This window comes from Centrocercus urophasianus, unplaced genomic scaffold (assembly GCF_019232065.1).
Source record: "Centrocercus urophasianus isolate 14NV4802_14NV808 unplaced genomic scaffold, USGS_Curo_1.0 seq_10, whole genome shotgun sequence".
Taxonomy (NCBI): domain Eukaryota; kingdom Metazoa; phylum Chordata; class Aves; order Galliformes; family Phasianidae; genus Centrocercus; species Centrocercus urophasianus.
Genome location: NW_024884142.1, coordinates 23,227,684 through 23,250,091, shown reverse-complemented (window position 1 = coordinate 23,250,091; position 22,408 = coordinate 23,227,684). Strand labels below are relative to the sequence as shown.

The window sequence follows — 22,408 nt, the reverse complement described above, 5'->3', positions numbered from 1 at the left end:
AGTCGCAAAGCACAAAACAAGGTTTGTTTATGTATAAAGGTAATGACATTTTCTTTCCTAAAGCATTTTTAAAAATACTTTTTATTTAAATGGAACAGATGCAGAAAATAATCAACTAAGAAAATAAGCTTCTAAATCCAAGCCCATAGATGCTAACAGTGTCTATAATCACTTACTTTTTTTTTTTAGTAATTTCAAGGGATCAGTCACTTGGATGACTTTCTTTGAGGTCTTAGTATATCCTTTTCCATTTCTTTCCTGATTTGGTATTGTTTGTATCTTTCTGCCATTGAAATAAGTTCATCGGGAACTACCTGATAAGAAAGCAGCACAAAGCCATGCTTAGTTTTAAGTAATTCTAAAAACTTTTGGGCTTGGTTTTTACAAAATTGCAACTTATTTGTCTGCTCCCAAACTTTAGATTTGCTTTTGTGTGGAGATGGAAGAGAAAAAAAAATGTGGTGGTTTTTTTTTTTTTTTTTTTTTACATGAGAGTATACTGAAAAGTAATCAGCACAATGTGCCTGGATGTTCAGCTTACCTATGTACGCCAGCATCACCATCTCTGATGGCAACATGTAACTTATTAAAACACTGTATTTAATCTAAAAATGCATCTTTCAATGATAATGAACAAATACAGACTGCTTACACAACCTGCTATAACAAGTAGCCATACAGCAGGTGAAAGGTGTCCAGGCACTAATCAGTGTCCTGATCATAGAGCAAGCTTCTCCAGCATATATGAGCGTGGTATTTGATTGACTGCTTACTGCCTCTGGTTTGTCACAAGCAAGCAGCACTGATTCAGTACAAGTTTGGAAGACTGCTCTGAAATTGAACATTTAGATACACCTAAGTCAACTTAGATATCCTTGAAGCAAGCAATGCTTGAAGCAGGCAAGGGATGCAGCCGCAACAAAAAGCCTGGTGTATGAGGTAAGTAATGCTGCAACTTTATCTGTGAAAGTAAGGATTCAGAGATGGTCTCAACTTCCCTGAACTCCAAGACCTGCTCCTAGTTATAATATCCTATTAAAAACAAACAAACAAACAAACAACTGGGTTCACCCTGTTGGTTTTTTCTCCCCAGGAGATAAACAAAACCAATCAGAAAGCCATGCAGTGTTAAGGACTTATTAGATGACAGACCAGGATTAAAGCTTTGGTTGTTTCTGCAGATGTTCACACAACTCTCCTGGTCCTGCATAAATACAATTAAATTCATATTCATCATATCCCCCTCCTCTCCACATTCCCAACTTGAGTCAGACCCTGAACTCTGGTTCAAGTAAATGACTAAGTGGGTTTACACCATTGGTAACAATTAAGATTTTTTTCTTACTTGGTTTGCTCTTTGCAGAATATCAATCAGCTCAGATGCAGCTTTCCAGTCTTTCTTAGTGACAAGTGTTACTGCCTTCCCAGTACGTCTAGGAAAGAAATGCAATAAATGTTGATCTTCATAATAATGGGTATCTGTGCTGCTAGGTTTTCCCCACTGACTTCAACAGCAATAGATTTGACTACAGGCAGTTTATGGGCTTTCAGATATCTGGCTAGAGCATTTACTTGGCACGTGACAAAACAACTGTTTGTAAAGGTCAGTGTAGCAACTTGGCTAAACTGGAGCAAAGCAGAACTAATTTAGGTATATAGACAAATGTAGCACAAAGACAACATATTTAAGAATGAAGAGATGTGTTAATATCACAATTAAAAGAAGCACACACACACAACATATTTACAAAGAGAATTATCACATTTGTGTTACTCTGGGGATGCAGCACTAGAACTCCTAATGTCAAACTACACCACCATGACAGCCTGCAGACTCCCAAGGGTTCCTTTCAAGCCCCTCCCATTTCTTTTCTCCAGTGGGCTTACCTGGAAACTAAACAGCAGCTCATGAAAACACAAACAAGGAAGAGGATTACAGAATACCTGTACAAAAGTGTTCTGAACCTGTTCAGTCTCCCCCACACTTAAACCAGCTTTCAAACATTCTTAATTCCCAATGCTTAAATGAAACAGAAAACCAGAGACCTTGTTTGCCTTAAAAATTTTACTGGATTTCAAAACATGAAAGCATACTTTGGCACATCTTGAAGCCTCACTCTCCCATTCTCTATCACTTGTAGCTCTAGAATTTGACAACAGAAACACCTATAAAATGCACAAAATACTGATGTTAGTCAATAACATATTACTATTTTATTGTGAAAACTTACCCTGCTCTTCCAGTACGACCTACTCTGTGAACATATTCCTCAATGTTGCGAGGGAAGTCAAAGTTAAAAACATGAGTAATATCATGCACATCAAGGCCACGGGATGCTAAGTCAGTAGCTACCAGGATTCTGACTTTACCTAAACAAAGAACCACCAAAACAGAATGTGATTTTATAAAATATACAGAAAACACACCCTACTCCACTGATTTCCCAGTGCATAATACACCTATTCAACACATAAAGGAAACACACACTTTCTGCACTGTCTTGTTTCCACTATTAAGTGGTACATAAGCACCCAAAGTGTCATTTGGCTATTCCACAAGATGTAAGAAAGATGCAGGAAAAATCAAGAAGTGTGTCCAGCAGATTAAAAAAAAAAAAAAAAAAAATCCCTGAGGAAAAAAAAAAAAAAAGCTCAGAAGCTTCAGGAACTATTTTTTCACCCTGCATCCTTACCATGCCACTATTCTTAGTTCTATTATCAAGTGACCAAATAATCTTCAAGTATAATCCTACTGGCATCACCAAGAGAACTGTTTCATTGAAACCATCATTGTTTGATGCTTCGATTCACAGTTCTTTAGATGAACATAAGATAGAATTCCCCCCCATACATTTCAAAAGTAAAATAAGACTTTAAAAAATTTAACTCTTAGTCACCCATTTTTATTTTTTTTCTTTAAGAGCAATCATTTTTTGCTTGCTGTTTCTTTTGTGTATGTTTGTCAGATTAACAGGGTAAACACAATCATGAAGAGCTCTGATCTTTTCATTCCTATGGTAACAAAGACACAACACTACAGAAAAGATTCTGCATATGATAAGCCTTAAAAGCACTGGTTTGTTTAGCCCAAGTTTAGGTCCAAACCTACCTTTCTTGAAGTCATCTAAAGCCTGTTCTCGATCACACTGCTCTCTGTCACCATGAAGAGACTGCACTGGGACTCCTTTGACACCGAGGTCACTTGCTACGTCATCAGCTCTAACATGAAATAAAACAATGGTTCAGCAGAAAGACAACAGAACAGAAAGATAATGTGCCAGCAATACGTAAATGTGTAAGACAGCACACAAGACCCTATAGATCAGGTGATACTTTTTATAAAACAACATGGAAACAAGCACAGAACGTTCTTATTTCTTCACGTACTTTTATTTCAAGCCCTTCTCTGTCCTATCAGAAAAGGCCTTTAATGGAAACAGTGCACCTGGAAAGCAAAGACAGGCACCTATGTGTTAAGGAAGTCCCAACCATGAGCTCACAGTTACTCTGTTAAGGCAGGGAAGATGTCACCAGATCACTCAGTCTTCTCTCCTAAAGGATTTGCCTTAAACTAAATGCTTTCTTACAAAATTTATTCCTTTTTCAGCATTAACATATCTCAGGACTGTACTGTAGACTTCACAAAAGAAGACAGTTCACCATTATTATTCTAGACAAAAGTCTGAAGCCCTTCTAGATTTCTGTCAAAGCATATCCATGTATTAAACGGCCAAAGCAACAAAATTCATCAGCTGGAAGCAGGAGCAGCTTCCCATGCTGACTGTTCAAGAGAACTTCTAGGTATTAACTTAGACCTATTCAGAGGAAAACTCCCAAAAGCCCACAAATGTAGCCTGGAACTTCCAAGATACACTGAAGGACACACAAACCAACCACTGATGGTTAGGAGAGAAAGAACATTGTGTCTAGCAAAATTAGTTCCAGCTCTTCAATAAACCAGAGGGTGTGAACCTGAACTAACCTGAACTTTTTTTCCCCTCTTCCTTGTATGAAGGAGGGAAAAAGAAAGGGACTTACGGTAGCAATACATTCCTGCCACCAGGTCTCATACACATCAGCTTCACATGCCAGTGAAAAGCAAAAACTGCCCAGAGAGGCTGTAGATGCCCCATCCCTGAAGGTGTTCAAGGCCAGATTGGATGGGGCATCCTGGTCTGGTATTAAATGTGGAAGTTGGTGTCCCTGCATGTGGCAGGGGCGTTGGAGATTATGATCTTTGAGGTCCCTTCCAACCTGGGCCATTCTGTGTGGTTCTGTGAAGTGATATTAAGGTGTCCTTAACAATGTTACCATGTATTCCAAATATGTTAGATAGAGACTTCTCACCACCACTATCAGTATCAAAAAAAATGTGACTCCTAGTCAAATTATCCGCAGGAAAGATAGCAAGAATTACCAGCACACTATTGACAAGAGCTGTTATATTTGTTAATTACTATTTGAACTAAGATCCCTCTGGTTAAAAAACAAACAAACAAAAAAAAACCCCACAAATATAATACTAGGAATTAATTACATACGTAGACTTCTTTCCAACAAAAATGATGGCCTTATCTTTTGGCTTCATAGAATCAATGAAGTTTTCCATGAAAGCTTTTTTTTCTTCTTCGTTGATAACAATAACTTCCTGTTCTACTGTATTTACTGCCTGTTAAACATTAAAAAGGATACTTAGAAACAGATTTGAATAATATTTTTATTTATCCACACATAATATTACAAAACTAGTAACATAACAGCACAAAAACTATTTTACAACTAGATTTCAGTTAGGATTTCAAATGATGCAGATTTCTGGTTTTCCAGTTGCTTTGGGAGAGTAACTAATTTTATCTTTAAGTAGTTTACTCAATCACATATTTATAGTGAATTCTTATCACTGGTTTAGAACAGAGTACAGTAGTTCAATTAAAATAAAAATAACTGGAGTATCTTACGCCTATTCAGAGAAACTTGGAACAATTGCAGTCTTATTTGAAAGGAGAAGCTTTTAAAGAAAGTTGTGCCAGCTATTCGCAATGATTAGTTCTGTCCAATTCTTTAAACACCAGCTTTTATTAGAAAAAGCTTCACTTCATTATATTTGAAGGTTATCACAGAATGGCTGAGTATATTAACTGCAAGGGAACAGCAGGAAGCTGCACCAAGGGAAGTCAAGATTGGATATTAGGAAGTGGATCTTCATCAGAGGGCAGTCAGGCACTGGGACAGGCTCCCCAGGGTAGTCATCACAACCTCATTCAGGCAGTGTTTGGACACTGCTCTCAGACACTAATTTTGAATTTTGGGTGGCGCTCTCTGGAGCCAGGAGTTGGACTCAGTGATCTCGTCCAACTTGGAATATTCTGTGACTCTATTTAAGTGGTACAAAGGCCTTGGCTTTCTTGTGGCTCTACATCATAATCTTATGGCAAGAGCTGCAAAATTTACCAGGTACGTAGAACAGGTCTCTTTTCACATGGAAACCCTTCCCCCTTTCAGAAGGCACCTCTTCAATTGAATGATGCTCCATAAGAAACGAAAACACTGGACAAGAGAGCTGCAATAGCTGTTATGTCAAATTGCAATCTTGTTGATGGGTTTGCCTTTGACAAAAACACAGTTGCCAGCATAACAGAGGAAAAATACATTTTCCCTTATTTCCACCTGAAAGCGTACCACACATTTATTCATTCCCTAGGACTAAGAAAGGGAAACTTAAAAAGAAAACTCTGCAATTTAAGCCAAACCTACAGCAATCTCTACATCAGGATGTAAGAGATCTTGGAACCACTAACATTTCTGTAAATTCTGTCACTGCTTAAGCAAACTACACATATCTGCACAAACACAACAACTACATCTGTACATTAAAAGCTTCGGACTTCAAAAGACAGCTCCTGCAGTACCACATATTCCTGACCTAGACAAGTGACCTCCGGAAGTTTAGTGTGGAGCTTCCATTCTCTGTGGGAAATATGCAGGTAAAAGACAGATCCAGATAAGGATCTGTATATAAGACAAAGAAGTCCTTCAGAGGCAAAAGGAACAAGAGCTTGCTCAACAAAACCAAAGGCTGGAGAAACAAGGCTTCAGGCAAGACAGGAGGCGCTGCGAAGTACAATTTTCAAATACAAGTATTTGACTCACACTTGATGCTTGTAACATCTTCTATTGGAGATCTAGGACTCCAAGATCTCATTACAGAAACATCAGCCCTTTTTATTTTCATTTTTAAAAGTTCTTTCTAAACTTCTGCTGAAGCTTTACATAGGATAACATGGAATTTTTTGAAAGTCCAGATTGATTTTAAAGTCATCTGCATTTACTTGCACATGCTTCCAAGTAAAAGTTTCCTTGTCAAACTGCAGATACTTCAAAACAACAACAATGTATAGAATCATAGAATGGCCTGGGTTGAAAAGAACCACAATGATCATGTAGTTTCAACCCCCCTGTTATGTGCAGGGTCACCAACCACCAGACCAGGCTGCCCAGAGCCACATCCAGCCTGGCCTTGAGTGCCTCCAGGGATGGGGCATCCACAGCCTCCTTGGGCAGCCTGTTCCAGTGCGTCACCACCCTCTGTGTGAAAAACTGCCTTCTAATATCTAACCTAAACCTCCTCTGTCTCAGTTTGAGCCCATTCCCCCTTGCCCTATCAACAACAAAAGAACTTACTGCTAAGTCAAGAGTGCCAACATACACGATCATGGGATTTCTCAAATAGGATTTTGCGAGGCGACGAACACCATCAGGCCAAGTAGCACTAAATGGGAAGAGAAGACTGATAAGAACACAGCACAAGATCTTCCCCAGTTTGTTAATCTCTTCACACTACTTGTTTCTTCTACCTTACATGCCAGAGAAAACCTTGAGTACAGAGCAACAGAAGTGAGCTCTTCCAGCATTTCGAAATCATTTGAAGAAGTTTATTAATGTAAACAGAACTCCTGCTTGCCAGGCAACATTCCAGATTGAAGTCAGGAGTAACAGTTCTGCAGCCTTTCCAATGAAAACAATACATTGTTTAGTAGCTCAAAAAGTTTTAATTCAAAAGCTTCTAAGACTGTTCTCTGAAACAGTAGCTCTGATTCAAAACATTCTTCACAGCATTCCCAGGTCACCTTCCTTTTTTGGAAAAAATACCATCATTTCTATAGTTGATGGAAAATAGCACAAAAGGGGGAAAAAAATGCAAACTGTCAAAAGATTCACCAGCACCAACTAGACACAGATAGATAAAATAAACCTGAAGCAATTCCCTTGTAGGCTACCAAAAGTTGTTAGTAAAATAGTATGTGTTTCATTGTTCACTTGTCTAATAACCTTAAGCATAGAGCACTACTCCATTTACATACCTTGTCATAACAGTTTGTCTGTCTGGCCGCACATCTATTAAGATCTTCATTATCTGAGGTTCAAATCCCATATCCAGCATTTTGTCAGCCTCATCTAAAACCTGCTTAGAACAAGGAGTTTGCATCTATTCTTCGGGTAAGGGTTTCAGCAAGACATTTCATAGCAGATCACTTTAATGGTAACAGTCTTTATTTCAGAAACCATTTCCTAATTTATCACAAAACCTGTTCAGTTTGTTATACCCCTCCAATTTCTTTTGGGCTTTTTCACTTAGTACATTTGCAGACAGAACAAGAGAAAAATCCATAAAATCTCTGAGAACACGAAGTCAATAAAGGAGCATACTTAAAGCTTTTGTTGGTTTGTTTTCTAAAACACTCATACAACATAATGGGGGACCTTACGCAATATCCTTTCAATGGAAGGTTATTAGAAATGTACCAACTCAAACCCTTATATGAACTAGGAAAAAAGACAGACTGTACCTTTTGGCTCACACTTGGATATCAACATTCTCCAAGCTCAAACTTATTTCACTGGGGGAGAGAGGAAGGGAGCTTAAAGCTTTTAGTACAGCTACTGGGAACAGAACCCTCATCCTCAGTTGAGAACATCTTAGACTTCTTGTTATCAATACAAGCTTACTTGTTTGCTAATACCATTTCAGTTATTTTTCTTCGCAAGTAATTCTTGCAGGCCACTTCACAAACACAGAATATTTTTTTAAATTAGATCAGTTATGGGTAAGTTTTCTGTTTTTGTATATATTTTACAGTAATTAAAAAATGAAAATATTGCTCCCATGTACCTTTTATATCCTAGTTTATAGACTACCTATTTTTTTCTACTATATTCTCTCCTCAATCACTGTCCCAATTATTTATACAAAGTTCCAATGTTCTTACAATAGAAAAAACCCACTCAAATCACTGACAAATGAATACTAATTTATCCTGAACACAGCAAGACAGAATGCCATCTTGAAATGACATACAATGTCATTTCAAGTAAACAATCACTGTAAACAATCAAAAGGATGTATATAACCAATTTCCCAGTGCTTCCTCAGAAATTATGGGAAAACATCAGCCTACCTGACTGGATTTCTAAAAAATTGACTCAAGACTGCAACTAATTCGATGTCTCTGTCAGAGCAGACAAATTCCCTGATGCTTCCAGCTCACCTTGTGTATAACATATATTCAAATATAATTAATCATCTCTAAAAATGGGTACTTGTGGGTTGGTTTTTAGATAACAAAAAAACCAACAAATACCCCCACCAAAACAGAGAAGACATAACAGTAGCTATAAGACACTGTCTTGAGTGGATTTTCTCCCTTGGAAATCCTATGCGAAACATCTGCATAATAACAGCACTGCACTTGGGGAGAATTCACAAGCCTTATCAGTATCTTTAAATGCAAATCATAAATAAAGCTCTTTAATGAAGAGTGTTCTATGTCCATGATGTCAATTGTAAAAATAAATACCCCTCTTTTATCTCTAAAATAAGGCTGCTGTGTCTCACGGTGCTACACCACCACTGGTTCTGCCAGGGAGCTCACCAACATTAGCAAGAATTGGAGCTCGTTTGTAAAGCACGGTAAGTATTCAGCACTTGGGAACTGAGGGGCAGATAAAGGAGGAAAAGCAGGCCAAACTGTCAGACTAGGCAACAAGGCAACAATTAAGCAAACACACAAATAACGTAAATGTACGGAAATCTTTTACAAAATAGTAATTGAATTAAATGTCCAGCACAGCCAAAAGCAAGAAGGAAGTGAAAGCACATGAACCCGTGGATGGTATTGGTATGGCTATTTTGCCACTGATGTGAAAAGAAGTCATTCACCCAAACTGACAAATACCTAACTGGTTTATCTACTAAGAATTGAGTCACTAGCAACTTTCAAAAGAGGAAAAGCCAACTCAGGAAAGGCATTTCATCTACTAGTAACTGATCTTCACAAAATAGACTTGGAAACCACAAAGATTACTAGTGTGGGATAATAATTCATCATCTTTGAAATGCTTACTGTTCTAGAAGCCTTATTTTTTTTTTTTTTTCCCCCTCCAGGGAATATCCTTTATCTTCAACACGGTCACAGTAAGCACAAACCACTCCCCCAGCACCAATCTCGATGTTTCAGTTGAGATTCAGAATGTTTAAAGAAAAGCAAATTGAACCTTGAGTTCAGACTAAGCCACCATTTCCCAGCTGATGCACTACTTCCCCATATCAGCTACTTGCCAAGTACGTTATGCTCTTCAAGTTTATGAAGTTGTTCATTTGAAGATCATTCAGTCTCCCAGGAGTAGCAATAACAATATCCACACCTTTGGTCACCACATTTATCTGCGCTTTCCGGTCCCCACCACCATATATGCAGATACTGAAAAATAAGATGATTAACAGAAGAAGAAGGTTAAGGTTCAACTGAAGTTTATCTTTCTCAAAGCAGTATCACAAAGTTGCTTCATTTTAAGATGTATAATCATGAAATATGAAAAGGAAGGAAGACAACAGTTAGGACTGACAGAATGGGCTTCACAAGAATGAACCCCCCCCTCCCCCCTCAAAAGGGCAGCAACAGTTTTATGCCGAAATTGCAGAAGTAATAAAAGGAAGGACAGTTGGCTATTAAGCTACATCTGATCTGAAGACATTCACACCAAAATAAATGAATGTTAAGAATGCATCATTTTCTAAGCAGTACCTTCATAGGCCACATGTTTTACTGTTAAATCAATCAGCACATCCAGTAAGATGTTAGGCTAATACATGGCCTTTAAGAATTCTACAAAATATGTTTGAGAAGGAAGCAGCATGCATGACTCTGCATTTGGTAAGGCTGCTATGCAAAGCTACCAGAGAATCCTAGAAGTAGATTTCAGAATATAGCAATGTCTATTTAATAGCTTAAATAAACACCTGCACTCTTAGCAAAGTTGTGGATGACACCAAATTAAGGAAGCACTTAATACACTAGAGGGCAGGGCAGTTATTTAAGGACCACAAAAGGCAGAAGTGGGCTGAAGCATGCAGTTTAACAAAAGCAAAGATGGGGATGGAATAACCCCCTGGCTCATGGCCCACATGCTGGAAGATAGCTTTGCAGAAAAGACTTGAGTGGGCAAGAAACCATGTTATTCAGCAGTGTAATCTCCGAGTAGAGAAAACCAGCTGTGTATTACAGAGAACACAGCCAGGAGCTTTTTAAGAGAATTCACTATGCTTCTTTATTTGGTACTTGCAGGATCACACCTGAAGCATCACCATTTCCACTTTTTGTATCCCCACCTCAGTTACCAGACCTGTACAGACTGACACAAGTCCAGCCAGCAGCTACCAGAATGGTCAAGAGGCTGGAGTGCATGACATGAGAAGCTGGGAATTCAAAGTAACTGTTCAATTTGAGGGTGGCAAGGTTTGGGGAGATCTTAGTGTTGTATAACCTAAAAGCTTGCCAAAGAGAAGACAGGGACACTACTCAGCTGTCCATATGAGAAGGATGCGAGGCAACGCTTTTGCAGTGCAGAAGACACAACCATGCAGGTAATATTTTCACCATGAGGGCAGTCAAGCACACATCATAAAAACTGAGGAAGTATGAAACTTTTTAGCACCCCCATCTCCTTAACGAATGCAATTTCAGGAGATGAATTAGGTCACAAATGGTAGAAAATGCAACTTAAACAGGTGAGAAGGGAGATCACCTTTTAAATCCTTTGTACGTGTACTTCAAGCACTCCGCCTCTACTTGCAGTGCCAGTTCTCGGGTGGGAGCAAGGACCAACATCCCTGGCCCTCCACGCTCATCTCTGGGTCTGCAATAAAACATCTTAAGAATGGGAGCATAAGAGGCTACACAACATCTGTCACATCTGACAATAGAACATTTCTATGCTCCTCTAGACTTCCACAATACACTGCTACATCCTCTTATTACAGCATAAAGGAATTTATGTTACAAGATTCACACATCTTCCACCAGATTTATTATGATCATTATCATTATTTTTTCCCCCACTAGAAAATCATTATTTCAGAAGAGGAAGTATCCACATCTAAACAGCTCAAATATGTGAACAGTCCTTACATTGGTTGTGAAGCCAAATGAATGAATCCAGGCATTAAGTAAGCTAATGTCTTCCCGGTACCAGTCTGTGCTATGCCAATAAGATCAATTCCTTGTAGTATGATTGGCCATGCCTGGGACTAACATAAAACAACGAATACTTAGATGTGTTTTAATCCTAAGTTTCAGTTAAAGAGTCATCAAAATGGAAGAAGTACCTGAATTGGTGTAGGTTTCTGAAAACCAATTTTCCTTATGTTAGCCATAATATCAGGATATTGCTCAAATACATCTTCAAATTTACAAACAGGATTGGGAATGCAGCGCTTTTCACCTTCTTTTAAGTCATCACAGATTATATTGTTATTTTCTTTCCTGTAGAGAATTAAAGTATTGCATTAGCTCTAAAATCTATCAGAAGAAGCAAAGCAAACACAAGAGACTGCACCTTTTTGACATGCTTTTTTCCTGAAATTCAATAACTAATAAAAGAAAAAAATCAGTTTCTCTAACGAAATTTCTAACTGTTCCCTTAACTTTCAAATAACCCTCATTGGAGAAATGCTTCCGTAGGACTCACGATTAGTCAATGAATTATTCTCATAAGTTAAATCTTTCTTAAGAACGAAGGACTGGAAATCATGCATGGATATTAAGGACTGCACTGCTGTCATATCAGACTTCAATCACACTCTATTAGAAGTTAAAGAGCTGCTATAAGTGACTCTTAGGAATGGACTGAACTTCTTTGTTAGAACCCTATATTTCGGGTAAAACCTTCCCCAAATACTTCTGGAGCAGCTTCCTTGATGTTCTAGAAAACAAAGATGAAACATGTTAGAAAAAAGGTGCTAAAAAAAAAAAAAAAAAAAAAAAAAAAAAAATCACAAAAGCGATATGAAAATTGAGTTTTGAGGTGTTAATACAGATAAGTATTTGATCTTTATCCCTGTCCTCTTCTGTCCAGAAGACTCAATTCTGCAAATAGTTTTACTTCAAGCTGTGGGTAGGCTAGGAAAAGAATGAGTAATTCAACTTCTCATGTTCATAGAAATACATTTTTTCAGGATCTTTTACTCTCCCCCTAAAACTAAGGCATAAAGTGAAAAACATTCCTCTGTTTATAAGAGAAGTGCTACTATTGCTCAGTGCAAGTTCTGAACCCACAAAACAATGTTCTGCTGCTCTTGAATAGCTAGAACAATAACATTGCTAAGGAAACTCACTGTGAAAAGGTAAAGGTAAAAGAGGAAAAAAAACAAAACAACACCAAACCATGCAATAAGTAATGAAAGCTGTTTAATTCCAAATAAAGAGCCCCTAAGAAGAGCCAGGCTACCACTAGACAGTAAGATTAATAGCTGTCTCAGTATTTCATCACCCACCACACAGGTTTTGTTATGCTAACAGTCTTTTCTGCCAAGCACACAATTCCCTACAGAAATGATCTTACCGCCACAGTTTTACTTCTTCTGGTGACATGGATGCAGTCCTTGATGATTCTTTATAGAAGTTTTTCTCAATTGGAGGCAGGTCTTAAACAATCACAAGAAAGCAAGTCAGGAAGAAATGCTGGACATTCAAAGTCTTTTATAACTTAAGGTGGAAATCTCAAATCCAAGTAATCTATGCCCAGTACTAGAGAGCTAGTCAAAACACAGTGGTAGGCCACAGCAGTTTGAGCAAAAGCTGAAAACTATGAGAAACACTTAAAACACCTGCAAAAGAACCATTCCCTGCCTTCCAAGCACTAAAATAATATCTGCTGATGTATCCAGTACAATATTTTAATAACATTCAGATTTTTGCTGCAGTCACTACAGTGCTACAAAACCATTGCATTTTCAAAGGCTGAAGTAAAAAACCATTAATCTAGTAATTGCAGACTCATCACAGTGACTAGTGTGACTAGTATCCTCCATGACCATTCTAAGAAATGCTGACATGCCCACTTCATGAATACCCTTAACTAATTTGGACGCTGAAAGATTCAGTAGCCTCAAACCAAAAATTAAGAATGTTGACACATGCAAGAGATCTATAATGTGAAAGAATACCATACAAGCAACATTTTAGAACTAACCTGCCCACTTCATAGCCTCATATTTAGCTCTGTTTTCTCGAAGAGAGGCCCAGTCAATCACGGGTTTCTTTGGAGTATTCTCAGGATTGATAACATCCAAGGATTTTCCTGTGGAGTCAGTATCAAAGTTGCTGTCTGAGAGATCTATTGGAAACGTAGAACCTCTCTCCCCCCAAACACAAACCTTATTTTCTTTTTGTACTGCAAACCTCTTATGTGATTTTAAGTAGACATGAAACACTTAAAAGAGAGTTCTTTCTTAGGTCTCAGTCTGAAACATTAGCAGAAAAACCAGTGCGAACACAATTCTGGTAAGAAAGGAAGCATTTAAACATCTTTAACTAGAGGAAGGACAGGATCCAGAACGCTGCTCCTCCAGTTGTACACATGGCTTGCTGAGCATGGGGCTTTTGGGAAAGTTTTGAGTCAGGCAGGTGATAGCAAACAAAGTTTAATTTCAACAGCTACAAGAGCAAGATTTACTTCTAAAGCATCCAGTGTCACCAAAATAAAGTTCCTGTGAAGTTACGCCCTTTTTGATGAGGTTAATGCTTCTCATGAAAGTGAGTTTTTACACTGGAAATATAAATGACAACACATTTGTTATTGAAAAGAATGAAATACAAGGGAAAACGACAGTTACACACATGTAGGATACATTACTTAATCCTGGCTTCTTGAATAAAACATTCCAGAGTACCTTCTGAGGCACTTCTGAAAGCCTGCACTCACAGCTACTCCGTTCCTTATTCTAAATCTGGAACACTATTCTTAATTTTTTTTTCCTCATCAGTGCCTCAGAGCAACAACTATGGATGTGGTTCTTCTCCCTCAGGACTTACTGTGCAGTTAAACAAGCCAAACATCAAATACCAGCATCTTCATGTACAATCATTACTTACATAGCCACATAATGCACTGAAGCCCAGTAAAATGAAGCATGATGTGCAACACCAAACCATCAATGTTAATGCCCTGTGAAAAGGATCCACCCTTACCGTGATTGGTACGTTAGTTTTATAGCCTACATCTGTACAAACCTAATTTCATTATTGCCAAGATACTACATTAACTACATTAAAACCTATCCTAGAAGTGATATTTGGATTTTTAAATGATAGGACTGATAATGCAAAAAAGCAAACAGTATAACATCTATTAAAATTGTTGGAAACACCTGGGAAGAGATATTCACAGAAGTCTGCTATCTGAAGGAGGAAAGCCATTGCCAGCTGACAGGGGAGGATGTCTAGATAGTTCTGCTTTAAAATCAAGGTCAGTCATTTCACTCTGATAAAACACTAAGAACATAAAACCACTTCAAACTACCAACAGAGATTAAGATGACCTACAGTCTTTTTTCCCCCTCCCATAATACACTTCTTAAATTTCTCAGACCCACCTCTACAGTCACTTTGTCCACAGCTTACAACTGTTTCATCAATCAGCACCTTGGCTTTGTTCTGCACAGCAACACTGCCGAAAATCTTCACTTCTGCTTCAGAGGCTCCCTTAATAACCTGCATTCATAAAACTCCACTGAGTTTTTAATACTACACAGACCAGGTGAACTTTTATATAAATATAAGTATGCACTGCAAACAATCTTTAGTTTTTCCTCCAAATTTGAATTTCTCCCCTCGGGAAAGGCCCTTTAATCCCCTTCTTAAAAGAAATATGGAAAACCAGAAAAAAAACAACCTCACAGACAAAAACCAGTAAGCTCCACCTGCAAGGCCAGGCTGGATGGGGCTCTGAGCAACTCTGAGCAACAAAGCAGGTCTGAGGGAGGCGTCCCTGCTTTTAGCAGGGATTGGAGCTACATGATCTTGAAGGTCCCTTGCAATCCAAACCATTCCATGACTCTATGACTCAAGTGATACCCCGTTCCTGAAAGACACACAGTACCTGTATCCTAGAACCCGAAGATTCCTCAAGTTCTCTTATTTTAGCTCCTCCCCGACCTGTTACAAGGAGAAATTTCTGTAACACCTACAGCAAAAGCCACACTCTCACAAACTAAATGCTAACAGGGGGCACGGCTGCCGTTACCTATCAAAACCCCGGCCAGGGCCCTGCTGATGAGGAAGCAGAGAGGCTCCCCAGCCTCCTGAGCTCTGCCTGCGGCGGCTCTCGGGCGCTGCCATCGCACTGCCTGACTTCGGCGGCTGCCAACCACGCCGGATTCCCGTTCCTCTCCTCCGACGCTCGCTGCCGCCTCCTGCCGCCACTCCGAGCCCCTTCGCCCCAGCTCGCCCTCTGTCGGCGAGCTGTTCGGCCGAGGGGTGGCCGGCGGCTGCCACAGGGGCGCGGTGGCAACCGCTGAAGACGGCGGCGCCCCTGCGGCCTCGTCGCTGCTCTCCTCCCAGTCGGACATCCCCGCTTACTCGACGCGCGTTGCGTGCTAGGCCGCCCTATAGGCTGTGAGCGCACGGATTGGCCAGCGCCAGTGGCTCTCCGATCAGCGATTGGCTGGCTTCTGGGACGGCGCGCGGGTAGGGGAGCCTACGGCCGCTCCTGCCCGGGCTGAGTCCCCGCCCTCGCAGCGCTCGGGCGCTGTGTCTGCGCGACCTTTGGGGGCGACCTTCGTGGTTTAGAGGGTCCTTGGGTGAGCCGAGCAGGTACGGCTCGAGGTCCTGTGGGACTGGCAAGTGTGTAGGGCCATGCTGCTGGCGGAATCTGGCCTCCTGTGGAGCCTCTTCTGGACAACCTGTGCCAGTGTTTGGTCACTGTCACGGTAAAATAAAAATAAAAATTCAACACCAAACCTTAAAAACGTAGAAAACTCAGCATTCGTGTTCACTGCAGAAAGAGCCAGGCAAGGAAGGCCACGCTGCAGCACCCACCTGACACAGTGCATCCCCAATGGCCTCGTGCAGCAGGCAGGGCAGCTGCTGCGGGCTCCTCACACACTGCCTGCTTCACAGCCCAGCTAATCCTGAACTGCTGCCTCCAAAACTTCAGTAAGTTCTGCTGCAAATGGGTACCAGAATCTGGGTGTATCAGGCTGTTAGGTCCATATTTTACATCAGCAAACTTCCTTTGTGGTATTTTGCCACAAAAAGATGTAGTTTTTTAATGTAAAGAACAACCACAAAAAGCACTCGCAGACGAAGCATGAGTGGTACTTTCCAAATGATTTTTATTAACAACAATATGGATTCAACTTTGTCAAGAAGTTACAATTAACATTGTAATGTACTGGCTGATGCCCCTGCAGGGTCAGTGGTAACAGCTTTCATATGCCCTTACCCTGTTGCCAAACTGGCATTTTATCTTGCAAAGAAGTAAAAAATGCTTCCAATAGCAGGTGATGTTGTGTATGTCTGGAATTGTCCTGTGCATAGCTCAGGGTACAGCCACATCTGCGTCCAGATAAACAAACAGGAAAATATTACATGCTTCCACTGACCCTGAGGGGCACAATTCTTATTTCAAAAACCAGTTTTTAGACAGTGACAGCACTTTGTGTGATGTTGTAATCCATTTGAATTAAGTCGATTAACACACTTGAAAAAAAAAAAACAAAAAACTGAAGCAGAAGTATCTGGGGCAAATTCTTTTCTGACCTGTATCTCATTCAAACCTAATGATTCTGTAGATAATCCAAAAGGATTGCATGACATGTGAGTCAGGACAAAAGTTGGCCCAGAGAGGCAAGTTCATTCCTGGTATAGGTGGGTTCAGTTCCTTGAAGGTCAGTGGAACTGAGCCTGGTTATCTCAGCGAAGGCTGAACTTCACCCAGCTGGGTAGAGAATTCATTGAAGTCAAGTGAAGCCATCCAAGGATGAATTTAGCCTCAGGTCTTTAAATTTTTTTTTTTTTTTTTTTAATTCCTTTGCTGTTATATTTCTTTTCCCCCTTACTCCTCTTTTATGATTATTTTCCTTTCCTATGTGCTTTTTTAAAATGTTCCTTCTTCCCTTTTTACATCGGTACTTTGTGCGTTATCTCTTATATAGTCAATGTGACATGGGTATATTCAGCTAAGTATTACTTTCCTCAGGAAATAATTGGAATATTACCATCTTCACTTTAAACAGATGCCCAACAAGGTAAGTATTTGAATCTGAGCTCTCGATTCAAGAAAAATTCTTACTGAATTCGGTAGAATTTTTGCTTGAGTAAGGATTGCAGGTCTCAATCCAGAAATACTACTCTACTTCGGATGTTCTACTACATCAGCAATTCAGTATGATTTGACTTACTGCAGAAGAGCAGGTGAATTGCTCATCACCATGCTGTAATGAGAGCAGTCACTCTAGATAGTGATAGATTAACTTGAAAATATGTAACAACCGTGGGCACTGTGAATAAAAGTGTATGATCTTTGTAATCTTGAATCCTAGGCTAAAACACTATATTCATATTTAAATAAAAAGTATAGATCATGTAAGCCAGGAACAAATACAAATTCTTAAAGAAATAATAATCATCAAAACTATTCTTTTTGGTTCTCTCTTCAATCGAATACAAGAAACATACTGATCAGAAAACAGTTATTTGGATAAAGCTTAATTCCTGAAGCTTTTACTAGGTTCAAATTCTCTCTTCAGCAACCCTCTAATGGATTGCAAGTCAGAAGAAATTTTGTCCTCTGTCCCTAATCATAAGAAATTCTTATTAGCTATCATGAGCTTGAATTTAATAAGCAGCTCAAGACAAGACTTGAAAAGCCAGACAGGTCATTCTTTTGTGAAATCAATGAATGACTGTCAGTCATGACACTGTCATTTAAAGAGAGAGTGCAGAAACAGGAAATTCCAGATGATAAAATATGAGAAAAGCTTATAAAAATCCAAACAAACAATTCTTCCTCTCCATAATTTCATATAGTCACTACTCTTTCTATTTTCTATCAATATTATGTTAAAAAAAAATCCTATATGATAAGACTTGCAGCTACAAAAATAATAATGGTGAGCATAAAAGAAAAAAAAAAATCAGGTTTTTAAACCATGATTTGAAAAGATATGATATTCTAGATTTATTATTACTTTGTAAAGACATTAACATTTTCATACATAATTTATAGAATTCATTCTTTTGTGCACAACATTGTATTAAATAAATTAACTTAAAATTAGAAGGACTCAAGCATGTCATTTAAGGCAAAAATACCAAGTTTCTGTGAGATAAATTATCAGCAAAACCCAAGGCCCTGCTTCTGGTACTGGATGTGTACAGTCAGAGCCAAAGCTAAGTCCTCCCACTGCCTCCTTCCTGGCTCAGTGGGAGGCAGTGATCGGCTCATGGAGGCAAAGGTGGAAGATTGCAGGCCAATTCATGGTGCCTTCAGTTTTCTGTCCCATCAAGGAGGGGAAGAGAGTTTTGTTACTGATGCATGTTGTCATGTGCCTCATGTCGTGCTCCTGAGCTGAACCTAAGGGTGGGTGTATGCTTAGGCTGGCAGGAAGCTTCATATAAAAGGCAAGAAAGGCACCATGAACCACTCAGAAAAAAAAGGAAAAAAGCCTAAAAACTTGTAAGTTTTAAAATTTTGAATTGTACTTTAAACTTTCAAATACGCCTGGATGAACTGCAGACATTCAAATAAGTTAAATGAATGCAAATGTGGAAAAGATCTATTTATCCTCGCAAAATTACTGTTGTAAGCAGGTCTTTGTATAACCAGACTGCACATTAAAGAAAACAGGAAAGGCTGAACGTGGTAAATTATATGGCAAATCAGTGGTGAGTAAATTGTGCTTCAAGGCGTCTTTCAGGATTTAACAGCTGAAGTTTGCTCTGGTGTGAGCCGTGGAGCACAGTGTACCATCCATGGACCCCACATAATGACACAATATATACACTCTACAGTTTGCATGTACTTTCACATAATAAGGTTATCATGTAATATCCAGGAATACTTTTGTAAAGGAAATATGGAAGCAGAAATTACAATGGTTTCATAGTAAACAGATCAAGTCCTTCACAATACAATCTACAGCATTTAGCCATGATTAAGACTGGAGTGACATTTTTGATGTACGTAGTAAGTTCCCAGCAGGTCTGGGCCTTGAGAAAACACTGCCCTGAGTGAGCTGGCACTGGCACCCCCATACATTCACTGTTCCTGCTGCTAGAAGGAAGCTGAGCCCAAGTCAGGTTGTCTACAAGGTTGTGGTGCAGGTAGGGTATGAATATGGGGGGAGGCAACACACAGAAACCTTGTTCAGCTGGGAAAAATGAAAGCCTGGTTAGGCTCTGCGTGGGTTCTTCCAGTGGTGAAGCCTTGCTGGGGATGTGCAGATAGGCACTAACACTGCTTCTGCATCTCAGCAGAAGCAAAGTGCAGGTAGGATAAGAAAAAAGAGGATGTATCAAGCAGGAATGCTCAGTCTGATGTTGACTTTGAATTTTTGAATTTTAAGCCTCAGGTTTTAGGAGGAAAGAGTCTGAAGGTCCTCTACTGGAAACCTTGTAAGAAATGACTGCGGTTGGGACCAAGCTATAAAAGCCAGATCAAATTCTCTCCTCCTCACATTTTATTTTATTAAAAAAAAAAAGAAAAAAAGAAAAAAAGAGCAAAACCAAACAAAAATCACACACAAAAATTAAAAAACAACAACAACAACAACAAAAAAAACCCAAACAAAACAACTGCCTTCAATTTTTTCAGTGAATGTTCTTTTCCTACTTCCATTTCCATTTCTGGTTGCCTCCAATGGCTTCTTTTGAAATAGCACTCACTATCTGTGTCTAAAAGGCTGGAATTAAAAAAATATATATTTTTCTCTCTTTACTTTCCTTCTTTTATTTTCTCGGATAATTTCCCTTCCTGCCCATCTCAATCTTTATTCCTTTTTCTTCATCGATTGTGTTGTCTTTCCCTCTTCCCTGTGTTGTCATCTTTACTTTCACTCTGCATTTCAGTTCCCCTTTTTCCCTCACTCCCCAGCCTCACAAACTACTGTCATGGCATCAGGTTGTGACCCCAATGAAGACTGTCAGATTTTCAAATGAATGAAATACTGCTTCTTCAACGAGAGCAGTGCCTGCATCTTTGCCTCACATACTGCTGCCAAAATGTTTCAGATGCACAAGACAGTTCCTCAGTGAGTCTGGAAAAAGGAGAGATTCCCTTTTCTGAGGCCAGCCCTGATGCTTAGAATACAAACCTTTCGTAACAATAAAACATTCTCATTGTAAAGAACAATGTGATAGTAGCGGTGTGTCGGGTACTCTGCCACAACACTAAATCATCAAAAATCAGATGGATACATTAACATACTGCTTTTCAGAGTTAAAAATAATTAATTACTGATGAGCTAACGTGTGTATCTTGCAACTGGCAGCCATTTCTAATCCCGTATATCTGATTTCCTTGGTACCTTGCTAGCAGCTGTAGATAATTCTTTGTTGTAAACATAAACTATCATCTAAATCAGGACATATATATATATATTTAATTAGTTCAGAAGCAAAGTGCTTTAAATCTTACAATTTTTACTTTCGCCCTGTGGAAACGGCACTAGGTCTAAATGCTCAAATTTTTGCTTTTTGATACATCCTGCAGCATTAGCTTTGTAGGCAATTCATTATTTAAACCTACTGTACTACATGAAAGGCTGCCATACTGTAGGTATAAATCTGAATTTTAGCCATCACTTGAACATGCATTTTCATGCAACTAGAAGATATGGGCTCATTCAACTGCTTTTCAGATTCATCCTGTTTTTGTGATTTTATCTCATTAAAAAGGCTTTCAAAATAGTTCATGCTATGATATGTATGACTAGAGGAATGACTCAGCCAATGAAGAAAGCCTACAAGCTGTTATTTAAGTTTGACATGGAGCAGACTGAGTGCTTCTGTACCGTCCCCTGGCTTGCAAATGCTTTGAGATGATCTTGATATTCCAGTCCTTAGAGAGTCAGTAGAGAGAGTTGTTTCCACTAGTGGGCGAGAGATGGCTTCAGTAGTCTCTGTTCCTGCCTCTGTCTCCAACTCTTCATCAGTTATAAATAATTTTGACTCCCTCCATTTGGAGTATACGTCTTGGCTACCTCTTGAACCACTGGAGTCACTGCCAGTAATCTGTACATTCAGTTCTTCTGTTGATTGTATAAGGTTTTGTATAGATAAAGATTTTCCTAAATCCATTTGCACCACAGGTTTAACTGAGAGCAAAGGTTCCCCTTCTGTATCCAGTCCTTTTCTCCACGTGAGATCCTTGGTTGTGCTGGGCTGAGCGACTTGTCCGTTATCCTTTGATGCAACAAGGCAAGCGGTGACATCAGAAATATTTTCCTGTGTGGTTACAGGAATAATGTGAACGGGCTCAGGCCTACTGATATGCTTCACTGATGAGAAAGGTGGTATTTGCAGTGTTGTTGGAGTTGCTGGCTTAGTTGCCTGGTTTATTTGGTTTGATGTGTTGTTAACTGTTGCATGTCCATCATTTGGCACTTGCGTTGCTTGACTATGCATAGCAGGACTAATAGCATAGTAAGCCTGAGTGCTAAATTCATTTGGTGTCAGTATTAGCTGTAGGCCACGAGGCAGATTGGCACTAGCTGATCTGGATACACATCCACTGATTTGTGCAGAGCTAGACAAATCTTTGCTATCGGATGGACTTTGATAATCAGAAGTCTGCTCACATTCAAAAGGTGGCATTTGAAGTGAAGCCAAAGTGAGCGCTGATGCGGAGCCTTTTCTCAAGACTTGTTGATAAATATCTAACAGGCAGTCCAGTTTTGACTCAATGGATTGTACCTACAGGAGAAGAGGAAAAGCTTAAGATTAATGCAGAATATCATTTTGAAATGTTTGGAACCCAAGCAGAAGGAAAATGAAACTGCTGAAGAGAAAAATGTTAGGAGCTTGATACAAGCTATTGACTCATGAAAAATAATGTCAAAAGCCTTCTAGCT

The 22,408-nt window shown here is 39.3% G+C and overlaps 2 protein-coding genes across 2 annotated transcripts in view; both read right to left on the bottom strand.

The window, feature by feature from the left end:
- Positions 1 to 206: 206 nt before the first annotated feature.
- On the bottom strand, positions 207 to 15,904 carry DDX43 (DEAD-box helicase 43). Its single transcript, XM_042824684.1, has 17 exons — positions 15,799 to 15,904; positions 15,580 to 15,738; positions 15,436 to 15,491; positions 14,930 to 15,047; positions 13,528 to 13,635; positions 12,898 to 12,979; positions 11,663 to 11,819; positions 11,466 to 11,584; positions 11,083 to 11,193; positions 9,617 to 9,758; positions 7,362 to 7,462; positions 6,682 to 6,769; positions 4,542 to 4,669; positions 3,110 to 3,219; positions 2,232 to 2,370; positions 1,346 to 1,433; positions 207 to 314 (listed from the first exon to the last, which is right to left on the bottom strand). The coding sequence occupies exons 1-17, from the start codon at positions 15,902 to 15,904 to the stop codon at positions 207 to 209; spliced, it is 1,920 nt and encodes a 639-aa protein (XP_042680618.1).
- A 2,620-nt stretch (positions 15,905 to 18,524) lies between these two features.
- The window catches only part of KCNQ5 (potassium voltage-gated channel subfamily Q member 5), a 260,391-nt gene continuing 256,507 nt past the window's right edge, over positions 18,525 to 22,408 (bottom strand). Inside the window, exon 15 of the mRNA XM_042824645.1 lies at positions 18,525 to 22,250. Within this exon, the coding sequence (XP_042680579.1) occupies positions 21,309 to 22,250 (942 nt within the window). The 3' untranslated portion in view covers positions 18,525 to 21,308. The remainder of the gene's footprint in view (positions 22,251 to 22,408) is intronic.

Bases quoted from the DNA above. Each gene is read 5' to 3' on its own strand.
- DDX43 (XM_042824684.1), bottom strand. From the start codon at position 15,904: ATGTCCGACTGGGAGGAGAGCAGCGACGAGGCCGCAGGGGCGCCGCCG. The intron at 7,463-9,616 runs GCAAGTAGCTGA...TGTTCTAAGCAG, and splicing joins TGAAGAGCATAACGTACTTG to GTTTTAGATGAGGCTGACAA. The intron at 1,434-2,231 runs GTAAGTTTTCAC...TTTCTTTCCTAG, and splicing joins GGTCGTACTGGAAGAGCAGG to ACGTACTGGGAAGGCAGTAA.